The 14320-nt window shown below is 37.2% G+C and overlaps 1 protein-coding gene across 3 annotated transcripts in view; it reads right to left on the bottom strand.

The window, feature by feature from the left end:
* The window catches only part of FAAH2 (fatty acid amide hydrolase 2), a 204501-nt gene extending 191043 nt beyond the window's left edge, over positions 1-13458 (bottom strand). For 2 of the 3 annotated variants that reach the window (XM_017519684.2, XM_017519685.2), the window contains exons 1-2: positions 13020-13458; positions 4622-4704 (exon numbers count right to left, since the gene is read on the bottom strand). In XM_017519684.2, coding sequence (XP_017375173.1) covers positions 4622-4704; positions 13020-13211 — 275 coding nt within the window. In that variant the 5' untranslated portion in view covers positions 13212-13458. Of the gene's footprint in view, positions 1-4621; positions 4705-12897; positions 12947-13019 lie in introns of those variants that run through there. The other variant, XM_037735270.1, reaches the window with a different exon arrangement.
* Positions 13459-14320: the final 862 nt, after the last annotated feature.

The raw sequence follows: 14320 nt of genomic DNA, 5'->3' as shown, positions 1-14320 counted from the left end.
AAGAAGAGCTAACGATCCTAAATATATATGCACCAAATACAGGAGCATCCAGATACATAAAGCAAGTTCTCAATGACTTGCAAAGAGACTTAGGCTCCCAAATACTAAGAGTGGGAGACTTTAACACCCCATTGTCATTAGACAGATCAATGAGACAGAAAATTAACAAGGATATCAAGGACTTGAACTCAGACCTGGACCAAGCAAACCTAATAGACATTTACAGAACTCTCCACCCCAAATCCACAGAATATACATTCTTCTCAGCACCACATCACAACTACTCTAAAACTGACCACATAATTGGAAGTAAATCACTCCTCAGCAAATGCAAAAGAATGTAAATCACAACAAACAGTCTCTCAGACCACGGTGCAATCATCTTAGAATTGAGAATTTAAACACTAACTCAGAACTGCACAGCTTCCTGTAAACTGAACAACTGGCTCTTGAATGTTGACTGGATAAACAACGAAATGAAGGCAGAAATGAAGATGTTATTCGAAACCAATGAGAAAGAAGACACAACATACCAGAACCTCTGGGACACATTTAAATTAGTCTGTGGAGGAAAATATATAGCAATAAATGCCCACATGAGAAGCGAGGAAAGACCTAAAGTCGACATCCTATCATCAAAATTGAAAGAGCTAGAAGAGCAAGATCAAAAAACTCATAACCTAGCAGAAGGCAAGAAATAACTAAGATCAGAGCAGAAATGAAGGAGATAAAGACACACACAAAAAAAAACTTTCAAAAAACCTATAAATTCAGGAGCAGGTCTTTCAGAAAGATTACCAAAATAGACCACTAGCCAGATAAATAAAAAAGAAAACAGAGAATAATCAAATGGCTGCAATAAAAAACGATAAAGCGGGTATCACCACAGATTCCAAAGAAGTACAAACCATCATCAAAGATTACTACAAACAACTCTATGCACATAAACTAGTAAACCTGGAAGAAGTGGGTAAATTCCTGGACACTTGTATCCTCCGAAGCATAAACCAGGAAGAATGCAAAAACCTGAATAGACCAATAACAAGGTCTGAAGTTGAGGCAGCAATTAAGAGCCTACCACCCAAAAAAAGCCCAGGTCAAGATGGGTTCACAGCCGAATTCTACCAGACGTACAAACAGGAGCTGGTACTATTCCTTCTGAAACTATTCCAAACAATCCAAAAAGAAGGAATCCTTCCGTAAACACTTTTATGAGACAACATCATCGTGATACCAAAACCTGGCAGATATTCAGCAAGAAAAGAAAACTTCAGGCCAATATCGATTATGAACATAGATGAAAAAATCTTCAATAAAATACTGGCAAACCGATGGCAACAGCACATCAAAAAGCTTATCCACCATGATCAAGTAGGATTCATCCCAGGGATGCAAGGCTGGTTCAACATAGGCAACTCTATAAACGTAATTCACCACATAAACAGAACCAAAGACAAAAACCACATCATTATCTCAATTGATGCAGAGAAGGCCTTTGACAATATTCAATAGCCCTTTATGCTAAAAACGCTCAATAAACTAGGTATTGACAGAACATATCTCAAAATAATAAAAGCTATTTACGACAAACCAACAGCCAATATCATACTGAATGGGCAAAAACTGGAAGCATTCCCTTTGAAACCTGGCACTAGACAAGGATGCTCTCTCTCACCAATCCTATTCCATATAGTACGGGAAGTTCTAGCTGGAGCAATCAGGCAAGAAAAAGAAATAAAGGGTATTCAAATAGGAAAGGAAGAAGTCAAATTGTCTCTATTTGCAGACGACATGCTTGTATATCTAGAAGACCCCATCATCTCAGCCCAAAATCTCCTGAAACTGATAAGCAAGTTCAGCAAAGTCTCAGGATACAAAATCAATGTGCAAAAACCAAAAGCATTTCTATGCACCAATAGCAGGCTTAAAGAGAGCCAAATAAAGAGCCAAATCACGAATGAACTGCCATTTAAAATTGCTACAAAGAGAATAAAATACCTAGGAATACAACTAACCAGGAATGTAAAGGACCTCTTCAAGGAGAACTACAAGCCACTGCTCAACGAAATAAGAGAGGACACAAACAGATGGAGAAACATTCCGTGTTCGTGGTTAGGAAGAATCAATATCGTGATAATGACCATAGTGCCCAAAGTAATTTACAGATTCAATGCTTTCCCCATCAAGCTACCAATGACCTTCATCACAGAACTGGAAAAAACCACCTTAAACTTCATATGGAAGCAATAGGGAGCCCACATAGCTAAGTCAATTCTAAGTAAAATGAACAAAGTGGGAGGCATCACACTACCGGATTTCAAACTATACTACAAGACTGCAGTAATCAAAACAGTATGGTGCTGGTACAAAAACAGAGATATAGACCAATGGAACAGAACAGAGGCCGTGGAGGCAACACCATGCATCTACAACCATCTGATCTTTGACAAACCTGACAGAAACAAGCAATGGGGAAAGGAGTCCCTGTTTAATAAATGGTGTTGGGAAAACAGGCTAGCCATGTGCAGAAAACAGAAACTGTACCCCTTCTTGACACCTTACACTAAAATTAACTCTTGATGGATTAAAGATGTAAACTTAAGACCTAACACCATAAAAACCCTAGAACAAAACCTAGACAAAGCCATTCAGGACATAGGCATAGGCGAGGACTTCATGACCAAAACACCAAAAGCATTGGCAACAAAAGCCAAAATAGATAAATGGGACCTAATCAAACTCTACAGCTTCTGCACTGCAAAAGGCACAGTCAGTAGAGTGAATCAGCAACCAACAGAATGAGAAAAAAATTTTGCAGTCTAATCATCTGACAAAGGGCTGATATCCAGAATCTACAAAGAACTAAAACAGATTTACAAGAAAAAAACTAGCAAGCCCATTCAAAAGTGGGCAAAGGATATGAACAGACACTTTACAAAAGAAGACTTACATGAGGCCAACAAACATATGAAAAATGCTCATTATCACTGGTAAGTAGAGAAATGCAAATAAAATCTACAGTGAGATACCATCTCACGCCAGTTAGAATGGCGATCATTAAAAAATCTGGAGACAACAGATGCTGGAGAGGATGTGGAGAAATAGGAACACTTTTACACTGTTGGTGGGAGTGTAAATTAGTTCAAACATTGTGGAAGACAGTGGCAATTCCTCAAGGACCTAGACATAGATATTCCATTTGACCCAGCAATCCCATTACTGGGTATATATCCAAAGGATTATAGATCGTTGTACTATAAGGACACATGCACACGAATGTTCATTGCAGCACTGTTTACAATAGCAAAGACCTGGAACCAACCCAAATGCCCATTGATGATAGGCTGTACAGGGAAAATGTGGCACATATACACCATGGAATACTATGCAGCCATCAAAAGTGATGAGTTCGTGTCATTTATAGGGACATGGATGAACCTAGAAACCATCATTCTCAGCAAACTGTCGCAAGAACAGAAAATCAAACACCACATGTTCTCGCTCATAGGTGGGTGTTGAACAATGAGAACACATGGACACAGGGAGGGGAGCATCACACACTGGGGTCTGTAGGGGGGAAATAGGGGAGGGACAGTGGCAGATGGGGAGTTGGGGAGAGATAGCATGGGAAGAAATGCCAGATATAGGTGATGGGGAGGAAGGCAGCAAATCACACTTCCATGTGTGTACCCATGCAACAATCTTGCATGTTCTTCACATGTATCGCCAAACCTAAAACACAATTTTTTAAAAAGGAAAAAATAAAATTAAATTAAAATAAGGTATCTACCATGATACAAATCCATTTGATGCCATAGTTACATTTCATTAAAATATTTTGTGTTTGTAATTTCATAATATTGGCTAGTTTCCTTTAATTTACATTAACCATCCATGTTAAGTGGTAAGTTTTTAATATTAGTGATATAAAGTTTCATTTTTAAATGATTAAATTAGGATAAATGACTCAATTTTAATAAGTATATTAACAACAACAGAGTTGACATGCAAACAAGACAAAAATCCTAAAGATGGTACATGAATGGCTAAGATCTACACAATGTCACCGTATGTCATGGTGTGCTAAGAATAACTGTGCTACCCATTAAACAGAATATTACAGAAAGAGTAATCCAAGCTTTTGGCCCTGTAAAACCGCAGAGCTGCTGAGGAGTGTTTACTTAGCAGAGACATGGAAGTAACATATACGATATCTATATGAAATACTGTCAACTATGCTAAATACACATTGGAAAATGTGTCTGTGAGAGGTCGGGTTCTACTACTAGAGTCACTACCAAATATTAATGCATTCACTAAAAGTTTGATGATGCCTACCAAACTTTAGGCCTTGTTCTGGATGTTGAATACGTAAAAACAATAAAATTTAGTCCTTGCCATCAAGGATCTTACAGTTAATATGAGCAGGTTGGCAGACAAATAATCATAAACACTCAACAAAAGATAAAATACTAAAATTATATGTCAGAGAAGTTCCCAGTGAAAACAAGGGAAGGACATACAGAAAGAAAAATCTAGGAAATATGCTAAGGCTGCCATGGCCATAGAAGTAGAATAAAAACCACCATAAATGACTCCTTGAGAGAGTGAAAATGCTCACCTGCACTTGACAATTCCATTGATCATTGGGTTCACATCCTTGATTCTGTTGATATAAGCCTGAACAACATCTGTGCATTTCACCTGCAAAATACAATATTTAGCAGGCATTTATTGGCTAAACAATTCATTCAACAAGTATTTTGTAAAAGACTGCAGTGTACATTAATCATTTTTTGAGACACTGTCAGTGAATTACCAAGCATAGTCCCCCATGAGGCAAAATATAAGGCCTAAGAAGTATAAGAAGTCTATGTTGAAGGTAAGAAGTCTAAAATATACCAGCATAAGAAAGTTCCAAATAATGAATAGGGCTAAAAGGAATAAACTCTGCTGAAATTAAATATAAATTGGAGTTCAGAGATATTATGTGTATATACTAAACTGGCAAATATTCGTTGCAGTAAATAATCAATAAAAAGTAGATATTATTTCAGTAATACCCAGAAACTTAACAGTATACACCATCTCTGCAAAACCAAGAGTTAAGGAGTAGAGACATAAAAGGACATAAAGATAGGGTTTCCAGATAAAATACAGGAAATCAAGGTAATTTGAATTTCAAATGAATAGAGAGTAAGTTTTAATATAAGACTGTCCCAATTATTGCATGGGGATGATTATACTGAAACCTATATGTTATTTATCTTAAATTTAAATTTAGCTAAGCACATTGTATTTGTGTTTGCTATATTTGCCAACCCTAAACCAAAGGTCTTATGCATGTGAGGAGACATAAGACAAGTAAAACATCCGTGGTTGGTGCTAAAATATTCTTATTTAATTATTATGTATAATTTTAGTTTATATATATATATATATGTATATATTATTGCATTTTAGGTTTGGGGGTACATGTGAAGAACATGTAAGATTGTTGCATAGGTACACACATGGCAGTGTGGTTTTCTGCCTTCCTCCTCATCACCTATATCTGGCATTTCTTCCCATGTTATCCCTTTCCAACTCCCCACCCCTCATTGTCGCTCCCCTAGTTGCCCACAGAGACCCCAGTGTAGGATGCTCCCCTCCCTGTGTCCATGTGTTCTCATTGTTCAACACCCGTCTATGAGTGAGAACTTGTGGTGTTTGATTTTCTGTTCTTCTGTCAGTTTGCTGAGAATGATGGTTTCCAGGTTCATCCATGTCCCTACAAAGGACATGAACTCATAATTTTTGATGGCTGCATAGTATTCCATGGTGTATATGTGCCACATTTTCCCTGTCCAGTCTATCGTCGATGGGCATTTGGGTTGGTTCCAGGTCTTTGCTATTGTAAACAGTGCTGCAATGAACATTCGTGTGCACGTGTCCTTATAGTAGAACGATTTATAATCCTTTGGATATATACTCAGTAATGGGATTGCTGGGTCAAATGGAATTTCTATTTCTAGGTCACAATTGTAGTTTTAATTATAATTCTTAGACATGAGACAGTAAACATTAGAAAATTGCAAAGTAGGTCTTTGCTATTGTAAACAGTGCCACAATGAACATAGCTTTTCATTTGTCTCTATAATAGAACAATTTCTAATCCTTTGGGCATACACCCATTAATGGGATTGCTGGGTCAAATGAAATCCCTATTTCTAGATCATTGAGGAATCACCACACTGTCTTTGACAATGGTTGAACTAATTTACACTCCCACCAACAGTCTAAAACTGTTCCTATTTCTCCACATCCTCTCCAGTATCTGTTGTCTCCAGATTTTTCAATGATTGCCATTCTAACTGGCGTGAGATGATATCTCAATGTAGTTTTGATTTGTATTTCTCTAATGACCAGTAACGATGAGCATTTTTTCATGTTTTTCGCCGCATAATTGTCTTCTTTGGAAAAGTGTCTGTTCATATCCTTTGCCCACTTTTTGATGGCATTACTTGTTTTTTTCTTGTAAATCTGTTTTAGTTCTTTGTAGGTTCTGGATATTAGCCCTTTGTCAGATGGGTAAATTGCAAAATTTCTTTTCCCATTCTGTTGGTTGCCAGTTCACTCTAATGCTTGTTTCTTTTGCTGTGCAGAAGCTCTTAAGTTTAGTTAGATCCCATTTGTCTATTTTGGCTTTTGTTGCCATTGCTTTTGGTGTTTTAGTCATGAAGTCCTTACCTATGCCTATTTCCTGAATGGTATTGCCTAGGCAGCAAACCACCATGGGATGTGTGTACCTATGCAACAATCTTACAAGATCTGCACATGTACCCCAGAACTTAACGTACAATTAAAAAACGAGAATTGCGAAGCAAAACAGAACCCCCAAGTAAAGAGAAGAGAAAAATAATTAAAAAGAAATCATATCAAGACAGAAAAGGGAAGGAAAGGAAAAGAGAATGCAAGTATGATAAATTATAAACATTACATCAAGTGAAAAGGATTAAACCAATTGCATTATAAGTGTGAAGGACTGAATTCCCCTGTCAGAGGGCAAAGACATTAAATTTGGTTTTAAAAAAAGCTAAGAAATTTATCTGGAACAAAAAGACAATGAAAGATTGAAAACAAAGAGTTAGGCAAAGATATACAAGGTGAAAACAAACAACAAGAAAGCAGAGGTGGTATTATTAATATCAGAGAAAGCAAATTTTAAAACTAAAACATAAAATGGAATGATATATGAGAATGCCCTCACAGTCATACGCATTTCTGTATTAATAAGGCAGGCAAATACATGAGGCATATACTACAAATACAAAGAGAAGTTAACCAGATGTGTAAGTATAGTAGCAGACAATATAGCTCTCTCAGGGACTGACAGATCAAGGAGTAAAAAGCGATGATATATTCAAGAATTTAATAATACAACCAACATGCCCAAATGCATAGTGAGGGAGAATTTTTACTCCATCAAGAATATGCTCTTTTTTAAATTGCATTTTAGGTTTGGGGCTACATGTGAAGAACATGCAAAATTGTTGCATAGGTACACACATGGCTCTTTATTCATCAGTCATGAACAAAAAATAATCATGTCACACAAAGAAAATTTTAAAGCCCAAAAGGTTTTAGAGAATTTCTTGGTCAGTTTGACAAATTGTCATATTCTAGGAGTACTAGAAAACCAAAATTTAAAGATGATATTTGGAAGGCTTAACTATCTCAAAAACATTCTTCCATATAACCAATGGGTCTAAGAGGTAAACAAAACTAAAATGGTAAATTATCCAGAAATTCACAAAAAAGGAACGTTTCTTATCAAATCTATTGAATATAAGTAAAACTGTCATAATATGCTTTTACTTATAAAAATAAAAGTAAGACAACATATAAGGTATTCAAGTTACAGTAATAGAAAAATAAAAGCAATTGTTTTAAAGAATAACAAATCAAGATAAAATTTAATGGCTCAGAAATAAAATAGGAAAAGTAACAACAAAACAAGTATAAAAGAATAAACTAACTTTTAAATACCTATCAAACAGATAAACTGCAACAAGCATGATGGAGAAAGAGTGTGTGCAGAAAATTGGTTAGTATTAAGAATGAAAAAAAGAGATATAAGCATAGACACAGGGGAGATTTATAGAATTAAAAAGAAAGCTATATGTACTTTTTCTTTTGGGTTAATTCTACTTGTCCTTTAGAATTATGCATCTAGTAGGTTTTCAGTAAATTTTAAATGCATACACAGACAGAGATTTCAGCCACCATAACTCAATAGTCTAGTGTACACACAGCTCTAGAATTAAGAGCCTGGATTGCCAAGCTGGTGTCTAGCGGCTGGCCGCTCCATCAACGTATACAACCCCAAATATCTTCAACTGCCACTGCTACCTTAATTGAATTTGCAACATGTAGAATATGACAAAAATAAAATAAACAGGTTTTAGAGGTAGAAATTAACATGACCATAATTGCCATTTGCTAAATACATGCCAAGAACTTTATACCTGTTATGTCATTAAATCCTCCTCATAACACATGTAATATTATCCCCATTTTACAGATGAAGTCACTGAGACTCACTCAGGGAGGTTAAGTGACTTAACCAAGGTCATATACCTGAGCCTGGATATTTGTGTTTGCTTTTTCCAAATGAACCTTGCAGTCCTAAGAAAAATGAATACTAGGTACATGGTTAAAAATTCCACTCACTACAGAAAAGTACAAATGCAAACTGACACAAGAACAGAAAATCAAACACTGCATGTTCTCAAGAACAGAAAATCAAACACCACGTGTTCTCACTCATAGGTGGGTGCTCAACAATGACAACACATGGATACAGGGAGGGGAGCATCACACACTGGGATCTGTCGGGGGGAAATAGGGGAGGGACAGTGGGGGGTGGGGAGTTGGGGAGAGAGAGCATGAGGAGAAATGCCAGATATAGGTGAAGGGGAGGAAGGCAGCAAATCACACTGCCATGTGTGTACCTATGCAACAATTTTGCATGTTCTTCACATGTATCCCCAAACCTAAAATGCAATAAAAAAAAGAAAAGTGAAAGCTTCTCACTCTCTCTCTTTCCCTCCCTCAGTCCCTTTTCCCCTCTCTTCAGCTCTCTCTCTCTCTTCCTCCTTCACACAAAAGAAATCGTATTATATTCATTGTTCAGCATCTTATATTTCTACCACTGCATCATATTCCTCTGTATGGATGGACTAAAGGAAGAACTAGTGATTTTTTTTATTACTTAACTAAAAACTAAAAATATATTTTTCTAATTTTCTAAAGTATTGATTATATTTATTATAAATAGGCAACCTGAGCACACGTTTCAAAAGTCTGAAAGTAAAAAAGGTCATGCAATGAAGTCTCCTTCCACTCTTGTCTCCTAACATTTCCCCCGCATTCCTCTCCCCGGCATTACTCTCCAGAGTAAACTACTGTTATTAGTTTTTTTACATCTTTCCAGAGATGTGGGTGGGAGACCCCGTGGGAGACCCCACAAGTGCCGAGGCAAGGGTCTGAAGCCTCAACCTGTTCCCCTATGAATACAGGACTAGAAAAGAATTAGAGATGCAGTTACATAGTTATTCATATATATATACATATCTATGTATATAAAACTGTATATAATCACAGTTATTCACATATAATATATATACTCAATATAACCTTTTAAGTTTACTAATGATTATCCAGTTATGAAGCATGGAACTGAGGTGACATTGTGAACAAAGTGATCCTAAGGCGAGATGCTCTAAGCCCTCTGTCACACCCTCATAAGGGTGCCTGCTGGAGGGTACCTCGGCTATGCAGCAGTGCCAGCACTGGGAAAGTGCCTGCTGTTTATCCAGCTACAGAAGGAGATGTCCAAAATGGACAAGATATCTCCTTCCCCCAGGGGTGTTAGGAGAAAACTCCGCTTCTCCAAGCTTTTGTGGTAGGCCTGACAGCTGTCAAGCAGACATGCAGACATCCCGGGGCTTAACTGTCTCTATGTGATGCTGTGCTTCAGTGGTCAAGTTCTATGCCTACTTTCATGTTCCGCTTCTGCACCTGGTCCCTCCCTTTCTTAAAAGATAAAATCAGTAATAGTAACATAAATCTTAATGTCACCGTTCTTTCTTGACAAGTATGAGAAAAGTGCTGATGCATTAGGTTTTCTCCTCACCTCAGCTATTTGAAAGACCCGGGCCCCTATCTCCAAGACACGTGATTTACCTGACCCCGTCACTGACCACCATTGCCTCACCCTACCTACCCAATCCCATGCCTTGTACTAAATAAAAGTAAGAGTGTCCGGGCACTCGGGCCACTGCCAGACTCCGCAGTTTGGTTGGCAGTGGACCCCTGGGCCCAAACTCTGTTTTCTCTTTCTCGGTGTCTTGTGTCTTTTATTTCCACAGTTTCTCATCTCCATACCAGTAGAGAGGGGCTCACAGGACCCTGTAGGGCTGGACCCTACCCAGAGACATACAGATAAGTAGATGATATATAAAAATATACTAGGTAGCTATAGAAACGTAGAAACAAAAGACATTATTATTTCATACAGATGTAGCATATCATACAAAGTATTCTGTATTTTGTTTTATTCATTTAAAATATGTTTTGGAACTCATTCCATATCTTGTAAATAAAGAGCCACTTCATTCTTTTGCTTGATGCATACTATCAAATACATAGACATACCGTAGCATATTTAATCAGGACTCTGATTTGCCTTTACTAGCACTTTTACAAATAACGTATGAATGAGGATATCCTCATATATATGTAATTAGATGATTTCCGAGTGGGACTTACGGTTTCAAAACCTCATCGACTTTGGAATCATCAACAAAATCAAATATCCAATGTGCAAAAACAATGACCAGGCTATGTATGGTGGTGGATGTAAGTTGATGTTTTTTTGTAAAGGCCCAATCTCGGATACCAACTGAGGCTGTGGCAGTTCAGATGACATAAACGTAAAGGTAGCCTAAATTCAGAACAATAGAAAAGTACTCATATAGGGACACAAAAGCAAGCATAAAGATAGTAGATGCTGATTCATAGGAAACTGACTGTTCAATCAGAGCTCATTATCAAGAAGCATTACTCTTCCATAAAGTGCCAACAAAAATTGAGTAAGATTCACCTGGCTCTACAACTTTGTAGCTGTGTGTCATTGGACAAGCTATTAGAAAGCTCTAAACTTTATTTTCCTATTCTGTAAGATGATGATAATTATAGACACATCAAAATGTTGTTATGAAGATTCCATTCACAAAAATCTAAGTAAAATATTTGCCTTATCAAGTGGCACATAGTAGGTCTTTGTTAAATTTAGTTGTTTTGCAGTAACAATATATCTGTGTATATAAAAGACAGAAACTAAAGGATAAATAAGACTTTGTATCCACTCCACTTCTTCCCTTCAGAATATTTTTATAAATCTAGATAAACTATATCTAGATTATCTCTTCTCATGGGCAAACATGAATGAAAATGGCTAATTACCAAAAACCTGATAATAGTACTAGTAAAGATTTATATAGGACTAGTATGCTAGGCAATGTTCTATAAGTTTTATGTATATGAATTCATTTAATTCATCTCAACTCTAAAAGGTATATTCTATTATCAAATCAAGTTTTCTTAAAGGATATCAGAGGCACAAAAAGTTAAGCAACGTTTCTAAGATCACAGAGCTAGACCGTAGGAGAGCTAGGATTTCTGAACCCAGGCAGTCTGGCTCTAGAGTCCATTCTTCTAATCATTATGATACACAATGTCCTATGTGCCAGGTGTTTGCGGTGTATTATCTGCAATTGTCGTGGCACAAGGTCACACAACCATGGACAGACAGTCCAAAATTTGAAATCTATTATCTTTCTACTATTAATGTGGTGCAAAAGTAATTGTGATTTTTGCCATTAAAAGTAATGGCAAAAATCACAATTTAAAAAATCACAATTACTTTTGCACCAACTGAATACATCCCATTGCCTCCCTAACTGTTAGAAAAGCATGCATGAGTGAGTAGAGGCTGGGGAGGGGGAACAGCAAGAAGACAAGATATGTCTTTGAAAGGTAACCAGAATGTAATACAAACATTGTTAATTCATGCATTCAGGAACACATATTGAGATATTCATAAAGTATTTACTGCATGCCTATTCTTTGTTAAGTAGTATTGTAGATTCTGGAAATAAAGCTGACAAAAACAAATGAAACAGCAGAGAGATAAAAACAAGTGAAGTCTAAATAAGGATTACTAAACTGTAGCCCAAGATCTCTAGTTAACCAATCATTTATGTGACAGAGATGAATAGTCCTGCCTGCACAACTCTAGAAAGAACGAATGAGCTGCTTAAATTTTTAATTAAGAATTTTCAACAATTTTTGTGTATATATTTTGCTTTAGTTTCATTTTACTTTAGTTTCCTTATGCATAAAATATGAATATTACCTATATAACTGCATCTGTGAAATAGAATATGTTTAAGTACCCAGGCATAGTATTTCACATATGCTATGCTCTAAATATATGGTAGACACAGCTTTTACTAACCTAGACCAAGCACTACTTTTATTTTAAATAAATTTTTTAAAGAATTGGTTAAATGGTAAGCAGCAGACAGATCTGGGGCCTGTGAGAGAGGGAGGAAGAGAGAGAGAGAAAGGGAGAGAGTGAGAGAAAGAGAGATACCGATTGAAATGGCTGAGAATCAGTTTGAAACTCACAGCTGATTTACCCCACACACAATAATTATGCACAAATAGGACAAATGATAGGAAGGACTATGAGGGTGCCAAAATAGTCCAACCCATGCCCGCAGTAAATGTCCTTGATAAAAATAAACGTACTACAACACCCAGAAGTCTCCCTTTATCCCCAGAAAATACCTCTCATAAGTCAAGTCGCCTTAGTGGAGGATGGAAAGGAAACCACAACCACAGCCACCAAAAGCTTCCTGGATCCAGCTAAAAGACCTGTTCCTCCAGCCTCTTCTGAATTGCACTCTCACCTTTCTCTGTCGGATCAGCTTGGCCAGCTGCATTCCAGAAAGTAGAAGCAATGGTTCAGTCACCGGCCGGGGGGTCTTTGAGGCAAACTTGGGGCCCGTTAAGACTAAAGCTGCTCGGCCTACTAGGCCTATGAGAAAGCCTAGCGCACGCAAGAGAAACCACTGAATGCGGGCAGTGAATGAAGGTGCCATCGCAGCCTGGATTCCACACGGTCCTAGTGCTTGAGGGTTCCGTGCACCCTGGGGAAAGGAGGAGAAAAAGATTAAGCAAAGAGGTGCTTGTGAAGCCTTTAGTTTACAAGTCCAGTATCTACCCACAATTCCACAGGAACTTGTTTATCATCACCTGCAGGGCTTCTAGCCAGAGATGGGGCGGCGACTTCCCAGAAGCTGCCTGTGTGCAATACTACCTGTTGTTAGTGCTGGTGTAACCCAAGACAGAAAGTGAGTCATAAAAAAAAAAAAACACTGTTCTTGGAATTCCCCAGTTCTGCTACTGTGTAGCCCTGGTCAATTTACACTATGTCTCACAGATAGTGTACTCGTATGAAAAAATGGGAATAATTACTCCTACATCAAAGGGTTACCATAAACACTATATAATAAATAAAAACATTTAACACAATTTATGGTAAATAGTATAAGTGGTAGTTGTTATAGTAATATAAGTGGTAGTTGTTATATTTCAGCTGTACCTGTGAAAAAAGTGTTGTACATATACCTTTGTATGCAAATATTCAGTATGCGTAACAAACAACTAAATGGCAAGCATAACTATTTTTTTCCATATGGATATTCTTTAATGCTTATAAGATCACTAACAGGTAGTACTGATGAATATCAAATCTCCAGCCCATCTCTCTCCTAAACTGGACACTTGAAATGCCTTTTTGACATCTTCATGTGAATGTCTTACAGATCTTTCAAACTCAACATGCCCAAAACTCATCCTTTTCTCAACAATCTGCTGCTCCTACAGGTTTACAAACGGCATTTTCATCCACCCAGTCAGCCATGCCAAAAATCTAGAATCATTTCAGATTCTTACATTTGTTTCATTCTCATGAATAATCACCAAGTCCAACTAATGCCTTTCCCTCTCAACTCAGTCTGCTCGAATCTCACTGATGTTTGTGTGAACTTCTACAAATAATCTAGCTGATCACCCTGCCTTTGTTTATAGAGTGTTCTTTATAATATACAAATCTGACAATGTTACTCCGCTGCCAATAACTCTGCAATAATCCTCAATTTTCCTCAGGTTCAAGATCCATCTACTTTGTCTGGCATTCAAGTCTCAT

The sequence above is a fragment of the Cebus imitator genome, unplaced genomic scaffold (assembly GCF_001604975.1).
Source record: "Cebus imitator isolate Cc_AM_T3 unplaced genomic scaffold, Cebus_imitator-1.0 Scaffold766, whole genome shotgun sequence".
Classification (NCBI taxonomy): domain Eukaryota; kingdom Metazoa; phylum Chordata; class Mammalia; order Primates; family Cebidae; genus Cebus; species Cebus imitator.
The sequence above is the reverse complement of the archived record's forward strand: the minus strand, read 5'-3'. Positions and strand labels throughout refer to the sequence as shown.